We start from the raw sequence: 26,276 nt of genomic DNA on the forward strand, positions 1-26,276 counted from the left end.
TCGTTGGTGGTATTTCTCCAGCGATTTGAGGTGTCTACTGTATATGGTCCACGTATCTGAGCCATACAGGAGGGCGGGTATCACTACAGCCCTGTAGACCATGAGCTTGGTGGCAGATTTGAGGACCTAATCTTCGAACGCACTCTTCCTCAGGGGGCCAAAGGCTACGCTGGCGCACTGGAAGCGGTGGTAAACCTCGTCGTCGATGTCTGCCCTTGCTTATAATAGACTACCGAGGTATGGAAAGTGGTCTACGTTGTCCAGGGCCGCGCCGTGGATCTTGATGACTTGGGGCAGTGCTGTGTCCGCGGGGTCACGTTGGTGGAGAACAGTTACACCAGTAACAAGAATAATAATAACAGCAAAGAAAGGCGACACCCACCCATCTCTCCTCCATCTTGTTCTAAGACCGCCCGCTGCGCTTGTTCTTGGACTCTCCACCACCCCTGCCCGCAGGCACAGTGTTTCTGGGCTTGGTACCAAGCTTATTCTTTCTAAGATCTCGGGTACTGCGCACCTGTTGAGGGGGTGGTGGGTGTCCTTCCTCTGCAAAGATGAAAACCTAACTTTTTAAAGAGGGTGTCTTTCTGCTGGGTGAGACATACAGGTGGTAGCATTTACAGTTGCGAGTGCATTGAATAAATGAAGATATTACTTACACTAACTACTTGACCAAAGTCCTGCCATTTCTTTTTACTCCAGATCCCGTGGTGGTCACCATTGCGCAGTAATCTTCTGCAACTTGGTTCCAATGTTTCTTAATTTCTTTGAGTGGAACGTTTATACGACCTCTGCTGGTGTCCAGCTCCTGCCATTTGTTCTCAATCACAGTAACTAGTGTCTCCACTACTTCCTGTTGCATCTTGTACTGCTGCAGCTGCGATTTTTCCAATGCTCTCACACAGCACTCCTCACACACACAACTGGCTCTTTAAAAATGGCCAATTGCCAACTCGGAGCATGCGCGTCCATTGCAATGATGTCAGAAACATATATTTTTTTCCCCGCGCATGTGCAGAACGTGCGGCATCGTTTTTTAGTGCAGACAGCAGGCTCCATCCCCCGTGGCAACTGGACATGCTGCGCAGCGCCAAGTTTGAATTATAGATTGGGGAAACTTGGACAAATTATTTCCGGCGCATTCCTGGCCTATAAAAACGGGTGTAGCACTGGCAACATGCCAGAAAATGGGCTTGGGTAAAATTGAGCCCATAGAATTGAAAAGTATAGAAGGTTTGCTGAACTTGTATCAAATCTTGGTTCGACCACACTTGGAGTACTGAGTACAATTCTGCTTGCCCTATTATAAAAAGGATATAGAGGCACTGGAGAGGGTGCAAAAAAGATTGACAAGACCAATACCAGAAATGCGAAGGTATAATTATCAGGACAGGATGAACAAACTGAGTCTTTTTTTCTCTTGAAAATTAGGAAATGTTTTGACAGACACAGTGTTTCCACTTGTGGGGAAAAGCAAAACTGGAGGCCATCAATATAAGCCAATCATCAAGAAATCAAATAAAGAATTCAGCAGAAACTTCTTTACCCAGAGCGTGGTGAAAATGTGGAACTTGCTACCACAGGGAGTGGTTGATGCGAATAGTATAGATGCATTTAAAGAGAGGCTAGATAAACATATGAGGGAGAAGGGAATAGAGGGTTATGCTGATAGATTTAGATGAGGAAAGACGGGAGGAGACTTGAGTGGAGTATAAACGCGGCATGGACTGGTTGGGCCGAATGGTCTGTTTCTGAGCTGTGTCTCCTATGTAATCCTATGATTTCACTGATTGTCAGCTGTGTGGTGGTGCACAGCGCAGTCTGTATTGAAGCAGTGAAAGACTAACCGACCGCAAAATCCGGGCCACTATGTTTAGAACATAAGAACATAAGAAATAGGAGCAGGAGTCGGCCACCTGGCCCCTCGAGCCTGCTCCGCCATTTAATAAAATCATGATTGATCTGATCATGGACTCACTCCACTTCCCTGCCCTCTCCCTATAACCCTTTATTCACTTATCGCTCAAAAATCTGTCTATCTCCGCCTTAAATATATTCAGTGACCCAGCCTCCACAGCTCTCTGGGGCAGAGAATTCCATAGATTTACAATCCTCTGAGAGAAGAAATTCCTACTCATCTCAGTTTTAAATGGGTGGCCCCTTATTCTAAGATTATGCCCCCTAGTTCTAGTCTTCCCTGTCAGAGAAAACATCCTCTCTGCATCCATCTTGTCAAACCCCCTCATAATCTTACACGTTTTGATAAGATCACCTGAATTCCAATTATACTGAATTATACTCCATCTGCCAAATTTTTGCCCACTCACATAGCCTGTCGATGTCCCTTTGCAGATTTTTTGTGTTCTCCTCACAATTTGCTTTCCCACCCATTTTTGTATCATCAGTGAACTTGGCAACATTACACTCAGTCCCTTCAGCTAAATCATTTCAGAAGGCTTTCGACAAGGTCCCACACAAGAGATTAATGTGCAAAGTTACAGCACATGGGATTGGGGGTAGTGTGCTGACGTGGATTGAGAACTGGTTGGCAGACAGGGAGCAAAGAGTAGGAGTAAATGGGTACTTTTCAGAATGGCAGGCAGTGACTAGTGGGGTACCGCAAGGTTTTGTGCTGGGGCCCCAGCTGTTTACATTGTACATTAATGATTTAGACGAGGGGATTAAATGTATTTCCAAATTTGCGGATGACACTAAGTTGGGTGGCAGTGTGAGCTGCGAGAAGGATGCTATGAGGCTGCAGAGTGACTTGGATAGGTTAGGTGAGTGGGCAAATGCATGGCAGATGAAGTATAATGTGGATAAATGTGAGGTTATCCACTTTGGTGGTAAAAACAGAGAGACCGACTATTATCTGAATGGTGACAGATGAGAAAAAGGGGAGGTACAACGAGACCTGGGTGTCATGGTACATCAGTCATTGAAGGTTGGCATGCAGGTTCAGCAGGTGGTTAAGAAAGCAAATGGCATGTTGGCCTTCATAGCGAGGGGATTTGAGTACAGGGGCAGGGAGGTGTTACTACAGTTGTACAGGGCCTTGGTGAGGCCACATCTGGAGTATTGTGTACAGTTTTGGTCTCCTAACTTGAGGAAGGACATTCTTGCTATTGAGGGAGTGCAGCGAAGGTTCACCAGACTGACATATCAAGAAAGACTGGATCAACTAACTGGGCTTGTATTCACTGGAGTTCAGAAGAATGAGAGGGGATCACATAGAAACGTTTAAAATTCTGACGGGTTTAGACAGGTTAGATGCAGGAAGAATGTTCCCAATGTTGGGGAAGTCCAGCACCAGGGGTCACAGTCTAAGGATAAAGGGGTAAGCCATTTAGGACTGAGATGAGGAAAAACTTCTTCACCCAGAGAGTGGTGAACCTGTGGAATTCTCTACCACAGAAAGTTGTTGAGGCCAATTCACTAAATATATTCAAAAAGGAGTTGGATGTAGTCCTTACTACTAGGGGGATCAAGCGGTATGGCGAGAAAGCAGGAATGGGGTACTGAAGTTGCATGTTCAGCCATGAACTCATTGAATGGCTGTGCAGGCTCGAAGGGCCGAATGGCCTACTCCTGCACCTATTTTCTATGTTTCTATTAATGTAGATTGTAAATAGTTGAGGCCCCTGCACCGATTCCTGCAGCACCCCACTAGTCACTGTTTGCCAACCAGAAAAAGACCCATTTATCCCAACTCTCTGTTTTATGTTAATTAACCAGTCCTTTATCTATGCTAATATATTACCCCCTACCCTGTGAACTTTTATCTTGTGCAGTAACCTTTTATGTGGCACCTTATCGAATGCCTCCTGGAAATCCAAATACACCACATTCACTGGTTCCCCCTTATCCTCCCTGCTCGTTACATCCTCAAAGAACTCCAGCAAATTTGTCAAACATGATTTCCCTTGCATAAAACCATGCTGACTGCTTAATTGAATTATGCTTTTCCACATGTGCCGCTACTGCTCCCTTTAATAATGGACTCCAGCATTTTCCCAACGACAGATGTTAGACTAACTAGTCTATAGTTTCCTGCTTTTTGTCTGCCTTTTTTAAATAGGGGCATTACATTTGCGGTTTTCCAATCCGCTGGGACCGCCCAGAATCCAAGGAATTTTGGTAGATTCCAACCAATGTATCCACTATCTCCGCAGCCTCTACTTTTAAGACCCTAGGATGTAAGCCATCAAGCCCAATGTCCCTGTAGACCCTTGATTATCCACTATTGAGATGCTTTTCGTGTCTTCAACTGTGAAGACCAATACAAAATATTTGTTCATTGCCATTTCCCTGTTCTCCATTATTAATTCCTCAGTCTTATCCTCTCGTGGACCAACATTTACTTTAGCCACTCTTTTCCTTTTTATATACCTGTAGAAACTCTTACTATCTATTTTTATATTTCGCGCTAGTTTACTCTCCTAATCTATCTTCCCTCACTGTCATTTTTTTAGTCGTTCTTTGCTGGCTTTTAAAAGTTACCTAATCCTCTGGCCTCCCACAAGTCTTGGCCACCTTGTATACCCTTGTTTTCAATTTGATACCATCCTTTATTTCTTTAGTTAGGCACGGATGGTTATCCTTTCTCTCAGTCTTTCCTTCTCATTGGGATATATTTTTGTTGCAAGTTATGAAATATCTCCTTAAATGTTTGCCACTGCTCATTAACTGTCCCATACTTTAATCTATTTTCCCAGTCCACTTTAGCCCTCTCTGCCCTCATATCTTTGTAGTCTCCTTTATTTAAGCTTAGGGCACTGATTTGAGATCCAACTTTCACACCCTCCAACTGAATTTGAAATTCAACCATATTATGGTCACTCATCCTGGAGGATCCTTTACTATCATTTATTAATCCAGCCTCATTACACAGTACGAGATCTAAGACCGCCTGCTCCCTGGTTGGTTCCTCAACGTACTGTTCAAGGAAATTATCCCGGATACACTCTATGAACTCTTCCTTAAGGCTATCCTGGCCAATTTTCTTTGTCCAATCTATGTGAAGGTTAAAATCGCCCATGATTATTGCCGTTCCTTTTTACAAGCCTCCATTATTTCTTGATTCATACTCCGTCCAACAGTGTAGCTACTGTTAGGGGGCCTATAGACTTTTTTTTCCCCTTAATTCTTATCTCCACCCAAACTGATTCAACATTAAGCTTTACAGTTTATCCACATTTAACCCTGAAACCTTCTGGATGAACAATAGGATGGTAATCTTGTTAAAATATGTTGTGGATTGAGGAACAAAGCCATGAAATTTAATTTGAAGATATGATTGTTGAACTGCTACATTTTACTTGCACATTGAAATTGCAAAATTGAGTGGCTTAAAGCTAAAATGCTCAATATTTTTACTTTTTTTACTTTGAAGGAAAGTTGTATATATTCTGGTTATAAAGAATTTATCACACTATAAAAATAATTGGGCTACAACATTTTCATAAATACCCCAGATTTGTTTACAAAACAGGTTTATGAGAGATTAATCTTGATTTTCAATCCATTATTTATCCAGCAACTTATCTCCCACTTTATGCACTGCATTTTTCTTTCATAAAGGAAGCAGCTGATTGAACCTAAAACTCGAAGATGGCAGCATGTCAATGATGTCTTCATAATTGACCAAAATATTTCTGAAGCAAGTCAAAGCTGAAGAACTATTGCTTATGTTTGGACGCAGTCACTAGTTATATATCAATCTTGGAAACGCAGGGTGAGTATTTTTTGCAAGTTTGATTTTTAAAAACAATGAGGATACTGTAGCTTTAAAAAGGATAAAGTGGACATTTTATTCAATATGCGTTATGTTATAATTTCAACACATGAATTTTTGAAGATTACTTGTGTTTTTAAAAAGTCTTATTTCAGTACAATAACAATGTTACGTCGCTTCCAACGTAAGTGCAATCTTTTAGTACCTTGCTGGCCATTCTTCAGGTCTAAGCATGGGAAGTGAATTTTGTTGGGCTCCTCAAATATCATCATCATAGGCGGTCCCTCGATGTTTCAATGAAGGACCCGATGTTCCAGTCCTGAATTCCAATTGAAGGGATGGAAGATGCCTGTGCGTGGATTTTTTTAATGTGGTGACCGTTGCACACCAGCCACCACACGGGTTTGACAGAGCTTGGCCTTTATCCAGTGGCAAGGGTTAACCAGGACAATTGGAGACCAGCTCTGCTGCACGGACCTAGTGCGCGCACACATCGCAGTGTGGGCTGGCCCGTGCTGCCCCTGGGCCCTGGGCTCTACTGTGCTCGAACCCTCATTCGCCGCACCTCTTCCACGATCTCTCGCCGCTCCCCTGCCACAAAAACACTCACCACACCTCCACCACGATCCCTTACTGCTCCTCCACCACAAAAACACTCGCTGCTCCTCCGCCACGATCTCCCACTGCATCTCCGCACCTCCGCTGCAATCACCCACCGAATCTCGGCCACGATCCCTCATCACTCCTCCGCCTCGATCACTTGTCACAAGTCCTCCATGACCTTCCTGCTCCTCTGCTGTACCTGGGCCCCGCTGATGCTCCTGCCCACGCTCCAAACGATGACGTCGCCCACCTCGAAGCTGTCGCACCCTTGGAGCGGCTCGCACTGGAATCTGCAGTGGCATGCTCCAGCTCTTTATCGCCCCAACCTGCGGCGATGTTCTTTCACAGGTCCGGGTGGCCCACGATGTCCCAAGGCCCAGTGCTCTAGCTCTTTATAGCCCTGATCTGTGGAGATGTTCTCTCAGTCGGAGTGGCCCACGATGTCCCAGGGCCTGGCGCTCCAGCTTCTTTTTATAGCCCCAACTTCAGGCGTTCCTGGAGAGTTGACGGATGCATAGCCACCATCTGGAACGGGGGTCCCCCTCAAATATAGACCATTCAGGGATGGGTCAATTCTATCAATAGATACATTTACAGCTGTGGTTGCTGCATAGCAGTCCTCCCTGACCTAAGGACATCAATGTCAGCTGTGGTATCCTCACTGATTAACATCAGATAACAGTACAATCCAAGAATTGAACTTGGCATCTTTCTGGTCTATATGTTTCACCACCACACTGTTTGCACACTGAGGCATCAGGAAACTCCTATAATATATGCATAGTTACCGGGTACGATAGCATAATGGTTATGTTACTGGACTAGTAATCCAAAGGCCTGGACGAATGATCCAGAGACATGAATTCAAATCCCGCCACGGCAACTGTGGAATTTAAATTCAATTTCTTAAATCTGAAATAAAAAGCTAGTAATGGCGACCATGGGCCCAAATTTGGCCCACCCATTTTTTCGGCACACTCACGTGAGATGCGGCGACTTCCTGCGATTCAAACGGCGCCAAAAAGATGTCCCCAGATTCTGGCCCCACTGCCGACTCTCCCAGGGCTTGGCAGGGCATGGCGAGTGCATTGGGGGGGGGCAGAGCTTGGGCCCTGCACCTGAAAGAGTGCCGGCAGCTGTCCGCATGCACAGTAGAGCGTTCGCACATGCGCAGTAGCTCCTCCCATGATTGTGATGATGCGTGCCTACAGCGTGGGACCCAACGCATCCCGCCCCTATCCCGGGCCGAGTGGCCTGCCGCACAAGCCGGGTACTGTCTTCCCGCGCTGAGGGCTACAAGAAACTGGTTGGTGCGGGGAGACCTTTGACCGGGTGGTAGTGGGGTTGGAAGTGTTTTGATCGGGGTGGGGGAAGGAGGAGAGTTTTGATCCGGGTGGGAGAAGAGAGGAGAGTTTTAATGGGGCGGGGGTGGGGAGGGTGTGGGGGGAGTGGGGAGGAGAGTTTTGATGGGGCGGGGGGTGGGGTTGTGGAGGGGAGGAGAGTTTTGATGGGGTGGGGAAGGAGAATTTTGATCCGGCGGGGGGGAGGAGAGTTTTGGGGGTGGTGGGGGGAGGATGTGATAACTTTGTAGCCAGTAATTTTAATGAGCTTACTCAAGACTTTCCTTAACCCTGTTGATGAAAATACTTTCCTATGAGCAGGAGGTTTTTTTTTATTTGGATATTTTGAAAAATTATGTAAATATGTTTAGTCTCTTTACTATTATTTTTGTAGTTTATGTTCCATGAATGCTTCTGTTGTATAGTAAATTAACTTTGCGAAGTTTGTCAGCCCTGTACAGCTGTTTGATCCTATTCACATTCTTTAGTCAAGTCATTAATACCTGCACTGATTTCTTAACTCTCTGCAAGGGTTTTCTGCGTGGCCACAAGTGGCCACATACTCTGGCCTAAGTTAGTTTGGAGCGGCTATTAACTGTCCAAACTGGCTTAAATGGCCAAAACGGGCGTAGGTGGCTGTAACATCCCCTTTTGGGAAAAAAAATTAAACTAAAAAAAATCCGAACTAACTTACTTACACTGGCGCAAATTGAATGTGCAGAATGGGGATTTTTAAGCTACTCCAGAAAAATCAAGTTGATCCAAAAAAAAACGGAGCAACTTCTGGGCAAATTTGGGCCCCATGAAACTACCAGATTGTCATAAAAACCCATCTGGTTCACTAATATCCTTTAGGGAAAGAAATCTGCCATCCTTACCCAGTCTGACTTGTATGTGACTGCAGACCCACAGCATTCTGCTTAACTCTGAACTTCTCTCTCAAATGGCCTAGCAAGCCACTTCGTCGTACTAAACCACTACTGAGTGTACTGAGAATAAAACTGGACAGACCACCCAGCTTGGACCTCGGCACCGGACAAGAAAAAGGTACACCCAGCCCAGTCGACCTGCAAAGTCCTCCTCACAGCTGGGGACTTGTGCCAAAATTGGGAGAGCTGTCCCACAGACAAGTCAAGCAATAGTCTGACCGAGTCATACTTTCAGAATCATACCGTTCAGACAAACAAAATCCCAGACTTCTACATCACTATCTCTGGGTATGTCCAGACCCACCAAAGGTGGTGGCACAGTGATATTGGGCCCAAGTTTCCACATGATTCGCGCCTGATTTTTAGGAGCAACTGGTGGAGAACGGACTATTTTAGAAATCGCAATTCTCCATATTTTTTTTTCTGCATTTCTAGTCAGGTAGAACAGTTCTAGTTTAGAACAGAATTTTTTCTTCAAAAGGGGGCGTGTCCGGTGACGCCTGATTTGAAAGTTTCCACAGTGAAAATGTACTCCAAACTAAAGTAGAATGGAGCCAGTGAAGATTTTTGTAGAACTGAAAAAACCTGTTCTACACATTAAAAAATCAGGCGCAGGTTACAAATTAGGCGTCCAGAACGAGGTGGGGGGGAGGGGGGGGAAGGGAACTCATTAAATTCGACAATAAATCCTTATTTATACTTCTACAAATATTATACAAATAAATCCAACCTGAATAAACATTTATAAGTCACGAAAAGATTAAATAAACCATCTTCCTACCTGTGTGAAAGTGCTTCAGCCAGGGAGAATTCTGCAGCCGTTCGTGCTGCTGAGCGGGAGAGGGAGGGAGGGAGAGAGGGGGAGGGGGAGGGGGGGAGGGGGGGAGGGGGGGAGGGGGGGAGGGAGGGAGAGAGGGGGAGAGAGAGAGAGAGAGAGAGAGAGAGGGGGGGAGGGAGAGAGAGAGAGAGAGAGAGGGGGGGAGGGAGAGAGAGAGAGAGAGAGAGAGGGGGGGGTGAAGGGTCGGGGAACAGGAGCGCGGGTCGGGTCAGTCGGGGGGGGTGCGGGGGGAGCGGGTGTCGGGTCTCGGGTCGGTGTGGGGGGGGGGAAGCGGGTGTCGGGTCTCGGGGCGGGGGGGGAGCGGGTGTCCGGGGAGGGGGGGGGGGAGCGGGTGTCGGGTCTCGGGTCGTCGGTGGGGGGGGGAAGAGCGGGTGTCGGGTCTGGTCGGCGGGGGCGGGGGGTAGGGGGGGAGAGCGAGTGTCGGGTCTGGTCAGGCGGGGAGCAGGAGCTGGCCGTGGGAGGAGCCCCAGTGAGGCCATTGGGCCAGGGCTAGGGGCTGCGTGCTTCGGGCCCCTCCCACACAGTTTGGCGCCTGGAGCTACTGCACTTGCGTGCCGACTGTAGCGCACATGTGCAGAGGTCCCGGCACTGTTTTCAGCGCCGGGACCTGGCTCCGCCCCCCCACAGCTCATGCTGACTGCGCCAAGGGCCAGAGGACCTGTAAGTAGGTGCAGACTACCGAGGATTTTTTTAGGCGCCGTTTTAGGTGCGAAAAACGGGCGCCCAGCTCGGAGAGGCGCCCGTTTTTTTTCTTGTGGAAACTTGGGCCCATAAAGTCTGAAGGGAAAGGCTCTGGGAGTCCTCAACATTGACTCCGGACTTCATGAAATCTCATGGCATCAGGTCAAACATGGGCAAAGAAACCTTGCTGATTACCACTTACCGCCCTTCCTCAGCTGATGAATCAATACTTTTCCATGCAAAAAAACCCAGAGGGCAGCGAGGGCATAGAATGTACTCTGGGTGGGGGAACTTCAATGTCTATCACCAAGAGTGGCTCCCCTCTCGGTAGCCCCACTACTGATTGAGCTGGCTGAGTCCTGAAGGACATCGCTGCCAGACTGGGCCTGCAGCAGGTGGTGAGAGAACCAACTCGAGGGGAAAACCTACTTAACCTGTCGTAGAGGTATCTGTCCATGATATATTGGTAGGAGTGACCACCGCACAGTCCTTGTGGAGATGAAGTCCTGTCTTCACATTTAAGATACTCTCCATAGTGTTATGTGGCACTACCGCTGTGCTAACTGGGATAAATTCAGAACGGATCTAGTAAATCAAAATGGGCATCCATGAGAATTGTATTCCACCACAATCTATAACCTCATGGCCCGGCATATCCCTCACTCTACTATTAACATCAAGCCAGGAGACTAACCCTAGTTCAATGAGGAGTGCAGAATAGCATGCCAGGAGCAGCACCAGGCGTACTTAAAAATGAGGTGTCAACCTGGGGAAGCTGCAACACTGGACTACATGCATGCTAAACGGCGGAAACAACATACTATAGATGGAGCTAAGTGATCCCACAACCAACGGATTATATCAAAGTTCTGCCACATCCAGTTGTGAATGGTAGTGGACAATTAAACAACTAACTGAAGGAGGAGGCTCCATGAACATCTCCATCCTCATGGCGGAGCCCAGCATGCGAGTGCAAAAGACATGGTTGAAGCATTTGCAACCGTCTTTAGCCAGAAGTGCCGAGTGGATGATTCATCTTGGCCTCCTCCTGAGGTCCCCACCATCACAGAAGCCAGTCTTTAGCAACTTCATTTCACTCCACGTGGAAATAGTTGTGTGCACTGGGTACAGCAAAGGCTCTGGCCCGACAACATCCTGGCTGTAATGTTGAAGACTTGTGATCCAGAACTAGCCGCACCTCTAGCCAAGCTGTTCAGACACAACACTGGCATCAACCCGACAAAGTGGAAAGTTACCCAGGTAGGTCTTTCCACAAAAAGCAGGACAAATCCGATCCAGCAGATTACCACCCCATCAGTCTACTCGCAATCATTAGCAAAGTGATAGAAGGGGTCATTGACCGACTTGCACACTAATAACCTGCTCACCGATTCACAACTTGTGTTCCGCCAGGACCACTCTGCTCCAGACCTCATTACAGCCTTGGTCCAAACATGGACAAAGGAGCTGAATTCCAGAGGTGAGTGAGAGTGACTGCCTTGACTTCCATGCAGTGTTTGACCGAGTGTGATATCAAGGAGCCCTAGTAAAATTGAAGTCAAAGGGAATCGGGGTGGGGGGGAACTTTCCTCTGGTTGGAGTTATAGCCAGCACAAAGGAAGATGGTTGTGGTTATTGGAGGCAAATCATCTGAGCCCCAAGACATCGCTGCAGGAGTTCCTCAGGGCAGTGTCCTAGGCCCAACCATCCTAAGCTGCTTCATCAATGACCTTCCCTCCATCATAAGGTCAGAAGTGGGGATGTTCGCTGAAGATTACACAGTGTTCAGTTCCATTCGCAACTCTTCAGATAATGAAGCAGTCCGTGCCCGCATGCAGCAAGATCTGGACAACATTCAGGCTGATAAGTGGTAAGTAACATTTGCGCCACAAAAGTGCCAGGCAATGACCATTTCGAACAAAAGAGAGTCTAACCATGTCTCCTTGACATTAAACAGCATTACTATTGTTGAATCCCCCATCATCAACATTCTGGGGTCAAAATTGACTGAAAACGTAACTGGACCAGCCACATAAATACTGTGGCTACAAGAACAGATCAGAGGCTGGGTATTCTGCAACGAGTGACTCCTCTCCTGACTCCCTAAAGCCTTTCCACCATCTACAAGGCACAAGTCATGAGTGTGATGGAATACTCTCCACTTACCTGGATGAGTGCAGTTCCAACAACATTCCAGAAGCTTGACACCATCCAGAACAAAGCAGCCCCCTTGATTCATCACCTTAAACAGTCACTCCTTTCACCACCGGCACAGCCTTGCTACAGTGAGCACCATCTTCAAGATGCACTGCATAATCTCGCCAAGGCTTCTTTGACAGCATCTCCCAAACCCGCGACCTGTACCACCTAAAAGGATAAGAGTCGCAGGTGCATGGGAACGCCACCACCTCTAAGTTCCCCTCCAAACCACACACCATCCTGACTTGGAAATATATCACCATTCCTTCATTGTTGCTGAGTCAAAATCCTGGAACTCCCTTCCTAACGCTACCATGGGAGTACCTTCACCATACAGACTGCAACAGTTCAAGAAGGGAGCTTACCACACCTTTTCAAGGGCAATTAGGAATGGGCAATAAAAGCTTCTGGAATGTTGTTGGGAGCTGCACTGGATAAGTGCATAAAAGGATTGGGAGAAGAAGGCTGTGTTTTTCATACTGAAGTTTTATCTGAGTCTGTAGTTTGTTTTAAAGGACATTTTAAAAGATGGGGGCTGTACTCTGTCAGCCATTATTCCTGGCTGCTGTATTTATACAGCATCTAGCTGCAAGAAGGCTTATTGATCATTTTGAACGTAATCGAAGAGGTTGCAGATGTATGGGGAGGAGGCCTTGCCCCCAATAACTTTACAGGGAACAACGCTCATACCTGCAGCTCTCTGAGGTACAGTGCATTAGAAAGCTGCACTTCTGAAAGGAAGCGTTGACAGAGATATGCCAGCTCATAACGGTAGACCGACAGCCTACCAGCGGCATCAGGACTGCAATGCCCATCGAAGTGAAGGTGACTGTGCCGCTTGCCTTCCATGCCTCCGGCTCCTTTCAAGCATCAGTAGGGGACATATGCTCCATCTCGCAGCACAATGCTACATATTGCAGCATTCACCAGGTGACTACTGCACTGTACGCATGCAGGATGGACTTCATAAATTTCCCAATGACCAAGGATGCCCAAAATGAGAGGGCTGTAGGCTTTGGATGATTTGCTGGCTTCTCCAAGGTTCAGGGTGCTCTTGATTTTACGCACATCGCCCTGCGAGCATCTTTACAGAATGCAGAGGTTTTCTGAAACCAAAAGGGATTCCATCCCATGAATGTACAGATCGTCTGCGACCATACTCAACGCATCATGGCAGTCAATACCCAAAATCCAGGGAGCATCCACGATGCTTTCATCTTGCGTGAGAACATTGTCTCATGCCTGTTCCAGTTTCAACCACAAGGCCAGAGCTGGATGGTCAGGGAGAAAGGTTAAGGCCTTACCACTTGGCTCATGACCCCCATTCTGGAACCCTCGGACAGAAGCCGAGCATCACTATAATGAGAGCCATGCAGCCACACACAACATCGTCGAACAGACAATTGGAGTGCTGAAGCAGCGCTTCTGATGCCTGGACCACTCTGGAGGCTGCTTACAATACTCCCCATAGCAGTTCTGAGTTCATTGTGGTGTGCTGCATGCTACACAATTTAGCCATCATGAGGGGACAGGATTTGCCAATGGGGATTGTAGGAGAAACTGAGGAGAGAAGGGAAGAGGAAGAGGAGGATGAGGACGAGGAGCCTGGCGAGGAACCCATGCCACCACCACCCCCACCACAATCACAGGGGAGGAATCGTGGAAATTTCTCCGCTACAAAAGCCTTACGTCAGCAGCTCATAATTCAACGCTTTGCTTGAAGAGTCAACGGCACGCTTCACCATTGCCTGGCCACTCTATCCCACCATGTTGACTACTCCCCCTCTTATTCTGCAATAGAGACGCTACACAGGAATGGTTAAGATGAACAAAAGAATTTGTCAAATCTTGTAAAATTTTATAACTTTGTGAACATAATTTTAAAACGTTGAAACTTTAATAAAATAAATTGTGATCAAACTGTGATTATGCACAACAACATGATAACAAACATCCCTGCCTCACGGTCTCTTAACACCAGCATCCATCTCCCTCGCCTGCTCCTCGTACCCAAGTGGCACCACGATAGCATGCAGCAACGTTGTCAGCGCTGCTGTGTTCGGGGGAGAGACATTGGAGACGTCTCGTGGGGATAGACTGGACCAGCTTTTGACGTGGATGGCCCGGCTTGTGACTGGCGAGCCTCTTGGGCGTCGCCAGTCACAGGTGGTGTGGGTGTTTCAACATTTTCAAATTATGTTCACAAAGTTATACAATTTTACAGTGTTTGATAAATTCTTTTGTTCACCTTAACCATTCCTGTGTAGTGTCTCATTGGAGAATAAGAGCGGGAATAGTCAAATGGTGGGGGTGTGTCTGCGTGTCACACTGGGGAACTCCGAAAGGTTGAACTCCCAACACTTTCTGGGACTCCAGTGTGACTGGTTGAGGCCACCAGCCTCGTGGGCGTTGATGGCCTCGCAGGTTTTGCGGCTCGCACCGACAATCTGCGACCCTACCTCCGTTATGGTCGCTTTCAGACTGTCATTGCTCTTGGGAATCCTACCCAGGATTTCAAGGAGTTGACCGGTGAGCCTGATGTTCTCCCTGGACAGTGCCACCATGTCCAGTTGTGCGTCTGTCTGTCTGTCAGCAGACCGACTTTGCCGACTCTCTCTCTGGAGAGATAGCATATGGGATTCGACTCCAGAACTGCATTGCTGCCGCTGCTTGTCCCAGGAGCCTCAAAGATATTAAAGCCCGGGAATGTTTGATCATCCTCGGATGACGCATTTACCAGTGTTTAAAAGAGGTGTAGACTGCATTTGCACCCACCCCGGTGTTAGCTGAATGGCCTCTCTCAACTCCTCTTCGTCAAATTCCTCCTCCTCCTCCACATGTTGGGCTGACGTGGTGGGTTGATCCCAAGGGTTCGGCGCCTCTGACTGGTCATCTGCAAGTAGAAAGTAACAGATGAGTAGTTAGTAACAGGGGAGAGGCAGGGTGACATGTGGAAGGTTGTATAGCACAGGCTCATTTTGAAGGACTGCTGCAACTCCATTATATCTAGTCCAGAGACATTGTTTCACATTGCCCTGAACTTATTTCACAGACACTGCATCACATTGCCCCAACCCAGCCCAGGCAATATGCAGGACTTCCCCTCAGGATGCAAGCGGGCGGGGTCAGCAGCACCAGTGGCAGTTGCCCGATCTGAGATCCTGATGAGGCCTGCCACTCGCTCTTCCAGGTCTGTAAGTGGTAGGGTCTGAGGTGGATTGCCGCCTGTCTGCAGCTGTTCCCAGTGGTTCCCTGCAAAGATGAAAATGGGAATGATTACCAGAGGCTCCATACTGTCTGAATGTAATACAGTCCTCTGTTTAATGACCTTGGAAGTTGCACGTGGTTCATCAGGAGGACATCGAAACATCTTATCAGATCTCAGAAAGCAATCTTAATAATGTGTGAAGATCATTCATATCAGGTGCCATACTAAGCTTACCTATGTATCATGCATTTTAGAAGGCAATCCACAGAATGCTCAGACAGCAACAGCATCAGAACAAATAGTGTATGAGATTTATAATTTAAGTAATAAAAGAATGCATGAATAAAAATTTTACTCACTTCAACAACCCTCGAAAGATCGTTAAACTTTTTCCGACACTGTGTTACAGTCCTTATTACTGTATCTAAGGCAGAGACCTCCTCAGCGATTTCCCTCCAGATCTTGTTAAAAATCGCTGGCAGGGGTCTGGATCCTCCCCATCTGTGAAGTTCCTGCTATCTCCTCTTCACTGCCCCCTCGAGCTTTGTTAGCCTCCTGTGTGAATCTTCATGCACACTGCCTGGTATCCTCCATCATCATGAAAATCAAATAATAAAATGGCTGATTCAGCCCCAGGTTTACTGCGCATGCGCGCAGTGGCTGCACCCTGCATTAGCGCTTGCGAATGGACAGCAGACCAGAAGCTCCCCAAAAATCTGCGCATGCGCAGAACGGCCAATTTCTTTTTTTCTTCCGGTCAGAACTTTCGGCTCCGGTCCACAAATTCTGTCATGCAACGCCGGAGTTGGTGCTAATGCCCGTCATGAATTTTCATTTTGATTTCGCCGCGATTAGCGCTGGAAAACGGGTGAAATTGCAAAAAGAGGAAAATTCAGCCCATTGACTAGGATACTGCCTGATGGGAGCAAATACGAATACAAAGAAAGACTTGAGAAATTGTGGTTGTTTTCATTAGAACAGAGGTAATTTAAGTTGAAGTAGATCGAAACACCCCATTTCCTGTGGTTGAGTGGTCTAGAATGAGGGAACATAAATACAAGATTGAAGTTTTAGGACAGAGAGCAGGAGAAACCTTTTTTACAGAGAGGGTTGTGAGGCTGTGGAATGCACAACCAATTAGTATGCCAATATCTAAGAATGGGTTAGATATATGGTTGAAGGAAAGGGAAATAAAGGGATCTGAGAACAGGATGGACATATGGGATTACAGCTACTGCTTATGTGGAGAATAAACAGTACTTGGAGTGGTTGAGCTGAAGAACCTGCTTGTGTTATAATTTCGATATAATTTTCTGGATTGTGAGTGCATGGCTTGAGAATGCAAACACAATACAAGCCTCGGGTAAATTGGAGATTGGCAGAATTCCATTCCCCATTTCTTCTTCCATCCCATCCCCAAAGTAGAATATGCCGAACGGATTTGAAGCAAAAACAATGAATGTGCATGGATCAACTTAATTGTGTTCTATGTACATGATGTGCTGTACCTTTTTAATTGAGTAACACCTGTGTCTTGCATTCTTTTAGACAAATGACCATGGAATCAGTTGTTGAATCTCATCAAGATGGCAGTGTAACAGATTCTATGACAGATAGTGAATCTATCCAATTACAAGCTCAGAATTCTCAAACTCAAATCCCCACCATTGCGCAGGTAATACTGGAAGAATTGCTGTACCCGCAAAGAAGATTGAATTATTATATTGTATTTGGATGTTAAATTGCATATATAGAAGATAATGCTGTTTAGAAGCCAAATATTGAATTTATCCAATTGGTGAGAAAGACTATGTAATGAAGAAGAGCCACTATTTTAGAATTTCCACAAGCATTGATTGACTTTTTCACTTTTGTCACTTTTCTTCTCCTAAACCTTTGATGACCTTCTTTTGCTCTCTTACTTCAGTTCTCGTTTTCTTTCACTTCTCACTCCAACTTTTTTCACCTATGTATTCGCTATCCAGGAAGTATTCTGGCTGGTGGGATGAGCTGGGAAGTACTCAGCATAGATGGATGGACAAGCAAGCTGGCATGCTAGGATCCAGTCTGGGTGGGCTGAAAAGCATTTGACGTGGATGTTCTTGGAAGTTCTTCGGGAAGGTGGACAAGCTTAGAAGCACTTGGGGCAAATGGACAGGAGACTTGTAAGCCTGTCTTCTCCTGCCCCGTTGTGACACGAGTTATTCAGTGTTCTCTCCTTCCCCTTTACCCTGTAGCATTCTCCTCCGACTAAATGTATACTTCAAGTGAAGCAGGATTAGAGAGCAATAGAATAATTGGAACATGGTGTGCAGATGTAATTCAATCTCATTTTTAAGTCATACATTCTGTCATTATTATTTAACACTTTGATATTATGTGCCCTGTCTGTCCAAGGGGGAGGATGCAACAAACAAAATTTTAGTTGAAAGCAGAGCAAGACCTTTGAGAGACTTGCTCTAGCTGAATAGCGGCCATCTAAAAGAAACAGCAAGTATTAGTCAATGCAAAGCCTTCAACTACTTTGGACGTGGCTATATACAGCAATTCATGAAACAGCTATGAGCAACTCTATACTATTTATGCAATACCAGCATCCTTTACCTTTTGTAGTGCTGTGACAAAAATAAAGTACAGGAGACAACAGATTTAGGAATATAATTCCCTGTGTGTTTCTTTACTAGAAATAATAAGTTTATATGGTTCTAGCACACTTGCCAGATTGAAGAATTGGACAGATTTTTTAATAAAACCCATATAAAAGAGCATATTGGAACAATATGAGAACAAGATGAACAATACTACAATGGATAAAAGTAACATTTTAGATAAGTTCGTTCAGCTGAAGGAAGACAAAGCCTCAGGCATGATGGGATACATCCTATGATCCTGAGGAAGATGAGGGAGAAAATTGCCAAGGCGTCTCAAATTATATTTCAGGGCTTTGTTGAGTGTGGATGTATGCAGGACAAATAGAGCATGACCAATATAGTACCCATTTTTTTAAAGGGAGTAATAGTTACTCAGGTTAATTATAGGTCAATTAGTTTACACTCTAGTTGAGAAAATTTTAAGAATCCATAATTAAAGATGAAATTACCATTTTTATAGATAAAGAGAAAATAGTTAGAGGTAGCCAGCATGAATTTCAAAAAACAATAGTGCTTGACAAACCTCAGGGAACTCCTTTGAGGAGGTAACAGACGTCGTAGATGGGAGAAATGCAGTGACTGTAGTGTGCATGGACTTTCGGAAAGCCTTTGACAAGATGGCACGTGGGAGATCACTAGAAAAGATTAAGGGGTATGGAATTAGGGAGAGGATAGCAAACTGAATTAAAAATTGGTTAGAAGGTTCAGATCTAGGGTCATTCAGTTCACCATGATTATCGTGGTTTGGATATAGGCCTAGCGGGAGTGGTGTCAACATGACCAAAATAGAAGGTATGGTTAATTCTTTAGAAAACGAAATGAAGCTGCCACGGGATATTGATAACAAAAAATATAACGCCTTTAATGTAAAACACCCTAAGCCACTTCACAAACATTATCAAACAATTTGACACTGAGCCACATCGAGATATTAGGCTGGGAAAGAGGTAAGTTTTAAGGAGCATCTTAAAGGAGGAGGGAGAGGTGGAGAGGTTTAGGGAGGGAATTCCAGAATTTGGAGCCTCGGTAACTGAAGTGATGGCGGCCACTGGAGGATGAGGAAAGAGGCCAGAATTGGGGGAATGCAGAGATCTTGGAGGGTTGTAGGGCTGGAGAAGATTACAGAGATGAGGAGGGGCGAGGCAATGGAGGGATTTGAACACCAGGATGAGAATTATAAATTTGAGATGTTTTTGGACCGGGAGCCAATGTAGGTCCATAAGATGAAGGAATGGGCTAAAAAGTGACAGATGAAATTCAATGTTAATAAGTGTGTGGTCATATAATTTGCTTAAAAAGAGAGCACTAATTATACTCTGAATCAAATTGGGCACTGTGCTGTGGAAGAGTTGAGGGATTTGGGAATTTAGGCTCGCAATACATCACCGGGTTGATAAGGCTATATTTTTAAAAAAAATATCTAATGGAATTTTTTTTTTTATCAGAAGAGGTAGAGAATATAAAAGCCAAGAGGTAATGAAGAGCCTATGTAAATCCTTAAGACATCAGTTTGAGCACTATGACATATGGGACAGTATTACAGTAGGAAGACTGTTGAGGGTTTAAAGAGAGTACAAGCAGATTCTTTTAAGATACTGCCTGGTACAAGAAAATTGAGATCAGAAGAACGACTTGAAAAGTTGTGTCTTTTCTCAGTAGAACAGCACATATTACAGGGTACTATGATAGAAGTGGTGAGAGGTCAAATGATGGGCCAGAGATACAAGATTAAATGTAAGAGATTTGGAAAGGAGAACAAGAGACGTTTCTTTACACAGTTGTGAGGCTGTGGAACTCACTTCCAAGGTTAGAGGTTGAGGCACAAAATATGCCAATATTCAAGATTTAGATTTAAATCACAAGTAAAGAAACAAAAGATGGGGCTAGAGGAAGTGTTAATAGGAATTTACAGCCTTCCGGATTCAACATTGACTTCACCAATTTCAGATCATAATCTCCGCCCCCATTTTTTCAGATGGCAGCTATTGCTGATGATTCTGATATTCCTATTTATACCTCCTCTTGACCCAACTTTTGTTTCTTTACTTGTCCCATTACCATCTCCTTTCGTCATCCCTTTTGTCATTTAATTTCTCCTGCCTTCCACCCTATCACAGACCTTCCCTTTTGTTCTTTCCTCCCAGCTCCCCCCTTTCCCTGTCTCTATACTTGCTTAAAACCTGTTCCATCTCAAACCTTTTTCAGTTCTAACGAAAGGTCACTGATCTGAAACTTTAACTCTTTCACTCTCCACAGATGCTGCCTGACCTGTTGAGTATTTCCAGCATTTTCTGTTTTTATTTCAGATTTCTAGCGTCCGCAGTATTTTGCTTTTGTACCTGTTTATTTGGAGAAGAGCAGTGCATTGAAAATAGAATTTTCATCCTGTTAGAGGTGCATATCTTTTATGCATGCCTGCTAATAATGGTAGTAACCCTATCAAGTGTGATGAGCATTGCTCAAATTAATTGTTTAAACTTCAAGGGATAAAATGCCAAACTAAAGCAATAAACAAAATACTGAGGCATTCAAAAGTGTGAACAGAACAAAACACAGAACTAAAAGTCACAAAATTTGACACCGGCTGATCGATTACTATCCAAGCTCATCAAGTTTGGCGATTTTGGCACCAGCTCCTGACGTAAGGACTGTTCAATTTGAGTGTCTGAGGGTCCTCAAAACCAAAAAGATCAAGAATGTTAAGACTTAATTAAGATCCATCAATACTGGTGCCCTTGAAAAAGTGAGAGGGAAAAAAGAAAGAAGGAAGAAACAACTTTATCTAATGTCTTTTATGACCCCAGTACACCCCAAAATGCTTTACAGCCAATTAATTACTTTTTGAAGTGTAATCACGTTTGTAATGTAGGGAAACACAGCAACTAATTTGCACACAGCAAGGTTCCACAAACGGCAATGTGTTAATGATCAGATGATCTGCTTTAGAGATGCTGGTTGAGGGATAAATATTGGTCAGGATAACTGGGAGAAGTCCCCAGCTCATCTTTGAAATAGTGCCATGGGTTCTTTTATGTCCACCTGAGGGGGCAGATGGGGTCTCGGTTTAACGTCTCATTTGAAATGCGGCACCTCTGACAGTGCAACCCTCTTTCAGTACCAGCCGAGATTTTGTGTTCAAGTCTCTGGAGTGGGACTTGAACCCACAACCCACTGACTGAGGTGAGAGTGCAACCACTGAACCATCTGATTGGCCATCCACATATCTGAAAGTTACAAGCATAAACAGCCTCAGGAAGGAGATTTAATATTTGCAGGGACAAGACACTTTTTAATCCAAATATTTTCTTTCTTTCTCATTTTTCTGTCAGTTCTTACTCACTTCCTAAAGGCATCAGCCTTGGTTGCGTTCCAGTACCTAGCCCTTCATTTGTGAGCTCAGAATGCAGGTTTTCAACCTTGGGAAGCATCACAGTAGAGTTCAGTCCTGTCCCCGCCCAACATCCAAACACATGTACTTCCATCAGAGCAATTATGAATTTCCTCTCTAACTGTCATGACTAAAATCGGCTAACTTAGCATTGACCAAGGATTGAACCAAGGTCATTCCTTGACTGTGAGGGTCAGCTACTCTCTCAAGCAGCTGAGCCGTTAGGGAGCTATCAATATGGGTATTAAAGTTTGAACCTGGGAAATCCTTACAGGTTTTTTAAAAAATTATTTCAATGTGAGTGAAAGATTTTAAAGCTAGTTGTCATCAGCAAATATATATAAAATGTGCACATATGCATTACTATTTGTACCCTTTGCAGTAAATATTATAAATGTTGAATAGCAGTAGTGAATTTTCTGTTATTTCTTTAATGCACAAATTAAATTATTGTCACAGGGACGGTTTTGCAAGTCAGGGTAAAGAATGAGAAAATGTATTGGAACTTAATACCTGGTGTTCGGACTCTTCTAATCCCCATTGAATTCTCATGTGTTTCACTTTGCACAATTCACTTGCAGTTAAGGTGTGCAAATTGGATTATGATCACACCATTGATTTGGGCTTCTTAAGCAGCTGATTTGACAGAAATCCAGTTTATCAGGTCAAGTGTGCAAGAAGTGAATGCAGAGATTAATAATTTGCAACTCCATGGAGATTAGAATAGCAGGTATTGGTATACCTACTACTTACTGATTACTTGTCATTCGATGCAACTGTTTCAGTGAAAAGTCAGTTGAGACGATATCACATGGCAGCTATTTTTGTGGATTTGAGCTCAGCACATAAACTACTTTTAAACAATGAAAACACAATTTTTTGAAACAAAAGTCACTATTTAAAATATATTGAAGAAACAGCCTGCATTTATATAAGCTCTTTCAAATCCTCATGATGTCTGGGTGTTCACAGCAAATAAAATACTTTTGAAATGCAGTCACTGCTGTAATGTGGGCTATTGTTTTGTTGATGTTGGTTGAGGGATTAATGTTATCCAGGACATTGTGAAAACTCCACGCCATTTCTCTGAATTGTGCCATAGGATCTTTCTTGTCCATGTGAGCAGGCAGACAGGTCCTGAGTTTAAAGTCTCATCTGAAAGATGGCACCCAAAGCAGTTTAGAATCCCCTCAGCACTGCAGTAAAGTGCTGTGCGGCTTTTAAGCTCAAGTTCTGGAGTGGAGCTTGAAACATAACCTGACTCAGTACCGAGAATGTGCAGATCCAAGGCTGACGCATATTAAGATTGCGATGTCCCCCAAACCCTGGACAGATTGGTCGCTGAATCTGTGGCCGCGATTTCACCGAGCGAAGTGGGCACAGTGTCAGCTGTGGCTCAGTGGGTGGCACACTCGCCTCTGAGTCAGAAGGTTATGGGTTCAAGTTCCACTCCAGGGACTTGAGCACACAAATCTACGCTGACATTCCAGTGGAGTGCTGCACTGTCGGAGGTGCTGTCTTTCGGATTAGACGTTAAATCGAGGCTCTGTCTGTCTTTTCAGGTGCCTGTTTTCTCAGGTGGCGGACTGAAACCCTGCTCCCAGCTCCATCTTGCTCTGAGAGAAGAATTTTCTGTTAATGTGGCTTGTTAAGCTTGCTCTGTGAGGTTCCCAGCCAATTAAAAGGAAGTGGATCTGATAACATCATTTGATAACACGTCATCAGCCGGTTTCCTTAAAGGGACCATGCCCACATTCATTTTAACAGTTGTGCTGTCAGTATTCTGCTGCATTGAGGTGCTGTTAACACTGACAAACACTGCACAAAGGTGCACGGCTGCACCCAGGCTCTCCCATGACTCCCTCCATATGCTTATGGAGGGAGTCACAACACACACGGAGTTCCTCTTCCCTTCCAATGGGTGGAAGCGACCTCCCCAGGACACGAACGCAGCTTGGTTGTACATTGCACAGGAGGGCACAAGCAGGGATCGTCAGGAGGACTAGGCTGCAGTGCCACAAACCTTTCAATAATCTCAAGAGATCACAAAACGTTACTGCAAAGCCACACTCAACCTCATCCTGCTGTGCCACTCATCACATCCTCATCACTCTGCCTTCCCTACTCTGCACATCCTTACTCACCCCAACTTACTTTGCACCTTCACACATCCCTCTCTCTCTCTCTACATTATCACATCTCCATCTCACTAGCCATCCCTCACACTCCCCCTCATCCTTGTCCAATCCTACCATAAAGTTGAGTGTGGCTTTGTTCTAATGTCTCCTGATCTACTGAGATCAATGAAACGTTTGCACCCAGGTCTTCCTGACGACATCCCTGCTTGTGCCCTCTTGTGCAATGTGCAACCAGGCTGCGTTGTTGTCCTGGGGAGGTCTCTTCCGCCCATGGGAACGGAAGAGGACCTCCCTGCGTGCTGTGACTCCCTCCATAATGGGAGAGCCCGAGTGCAGCCGTGCACCTCTGTGCAGTGTTTGCAGCGCCTCAATGCTGTTGTACACGGACAGCACAAATGTTAAAAGAAAGTTGGCCATGGTCCCTTTAATGAAACTGGCCGATGACACGTCATCAAATGATGTCACCAGACCTGTTCCTTCTAATTGGCTGGGAAACGCGCTGGATGGGCTTAACAAGCCCAATTTCAGTAAATTCATTTCAGAGGCCGGGCTGGAGCCAGCAACGGGACAGGACCCGCCACCAACGTCGCCCGCCATGGACCCACCGATGTTCGTAAAATCCAGCCCTATGTGTTTCACTAGCCCAAGCTGCACTAAATATGCTGGCCAAACCAACAGTTCCTGCAATACTTTTGTATACTTCTACTTCTATCTGAAGAATGAATGAATGAATGTTAATTATGTACCGAAGGCATGCCTTTTATGTTCTTTGAATGATGTTTAATCTTGCAAATGCAAACCTTTCTTCCATCTTATCCCTCATTTTTTCTTTCATCTGGTGTTACTTGCAGTTATTTTTATCTTTGTGTTACAGTGCTTTTACTCTGGTAGAGATTTCATTGCAGCCTCTAGTCAAAGAATTAAATATACATTTCTGAATGGAGTCTTGTGTATAATGGATTGAGACAAAATGATGATACATAGTAAGAACTTTTAGACGTGTAATTCTCCTAGCTAAATTTCACCACTCCCAGAAAGGATGACAATAATTCTATTTGTGAGTGGGCATGCTAATAGTTGATTTATCTCTGTGGGATAGTGTAATTTCCTAAGGACTTTGTCCCTTTTAGTTTTTTAAATTGGGGAATAGATGTACATTTATTTGTCAAATCCTTCTTCCAATCCATTATACATCAGGGCCCAATCTAAACTCTACTCTTGGCTCTTCGATCAGAGAAGACTGCACTAAGGCCTGTACATAGAAACATAGAAAATAGGTGCAGGAGTAGGCCATTCGGCCCTTCGAGCCTGCACAGCCATTCAATGAGTTCATGGCTGAACATGCAACTTCAGTACCCCATTCCTGCTTTCTCGCCATACCCCTAGATCCCCCTAGTAGTAAGGACTACATCTAACTCCTTTTTGAATATATTTAGTGAATTGGCCTCAACAACTTTCTGTGGTAGAGAATTACATAGGTTCACCACTCTCTGGGTGAAGAAGTTTCTCCTCATCTCAGTCCTAAATGGCTTACCCCTTATCCTTAGACTGTGACCCCTGGTTCTGGACTTCCCCAACATTGGGAACATTCTTCCTGCATCTAACCTGTCTAAACCCGTCAGAATTTTAAACGTTTCTATGAGGTCCCCTCTCATTCTTCTGAACTCCAGTGAATACAAGCCCAGTTGATCCAGTCTTTCTTGATATGTCAGTCCCGCCATCCCGGCAATCAGTCTGGTGAACCTTCGCTGCACTCCCTCAATAGCAAGAATGTCCTTCCTCAAGTTAGGAGACCAAAACTGTACACAATACTCCAGGTGTGGCCTCACCAAGGCCCTGTACAACTATAGTAACACCTCCCTGCCCCTGTAATCAAATCCCCTCGCTATGAAGGCCAACATGCCATTTGTTTTCTTAACCGCCTGTTGTACCTGCATGCCAACCTTTAATGACTGATGTACCATGACACCCAGGTCTCGTTGTACCTCCCCTTTTCTTAATCTGTCACCATTCAGATAATAGTCTGTCCCTCTGTTTTTACCACCAAAGTGGATAACCTCACATTTATCCACATTATACTTCATCTGCCATGCATTTGCCCACTCACCTAACCTATCCAAGTCACTCTGCAGCCTCATAGCATCCTCCTCGCAGCTCACACTGCCACCCAACTTAGTGTCATCCGCAAATTTGGAGATACTACATTTAATCCCCTCGGAGGGGTTACAGAGACGATTCACTAGGCTGATTCCGGAGATGAGGGGGTTACCTTATGATGATAGATTGAGTAGACTGGGTCTTTACTTGTTGGAGTTCAGAAGGATGAGGGGGGATCTAATAGAAACATTTAAAATAATGAAAGGGATAGACAAGATAGAGGCAGAGAGGTTGTTTCCACTGGTCGGGGAGACTAGAACTAGGGGGCACAGCCTCAAAATACGGGGGAGCCAATTTAAAACCGAGTTGAGAAGGAATTTCTTCTCCCAGAGGGTTGTGAATCTGTGGAATTCTCTGCCCAAGGAAGCAGTTGAGGCTAGCTCATTGAATGTATTCAAATCACAGATAGA

General features: G+C 45.1%; 1 protein-coding gene across 4 annotated transcripts in view; it reads left to right on the forward strand.

The window, feature by feature from the left end:
* Positions 1-26,276, forward strand: part of LOC139264674 (cAMP-responsive element modulator-like) — a 186,526-nt gene that overhangs the window by 42,509 nt on the left and 117,741 nt on the right. For all 4 annotated transcript variants that reach the window (XM_070881561.1, XM_070881558.1, XM_070881560.1 and 1 more), the window contains exons 2-3: positions 5,581-5,734; positions 17,081-17,207. In XM_070881561.1, coding sequence (XP_070737662.1) covers positions 17,085-17,207 — 123 coding nt within the window. In that variant the 5' untranslated portion in view covers positions 5,581-5,734; positions 17,081-17,084. The remainder of the gene's footprint in view (positions 1-5,580; positions 5,735-17,080; positions 17,208-26,276) is intronic.

This window comes from Pristiophorus japonicus, chromosome 5, assembly GCF_044704955.1.
Source record: "Pristiophorus japonicus isolate sPriJap1 chromosome 5, sPriJap1.hap1, whole genome shotgun sequence".
In the NCBI taxonomy this organism is placed as follows: Eukaryota; Metazoa; Chordata; class Chondrichthyes; family Pristiophoridae; genus Pristiophorus; species Pristiophorus japonicus.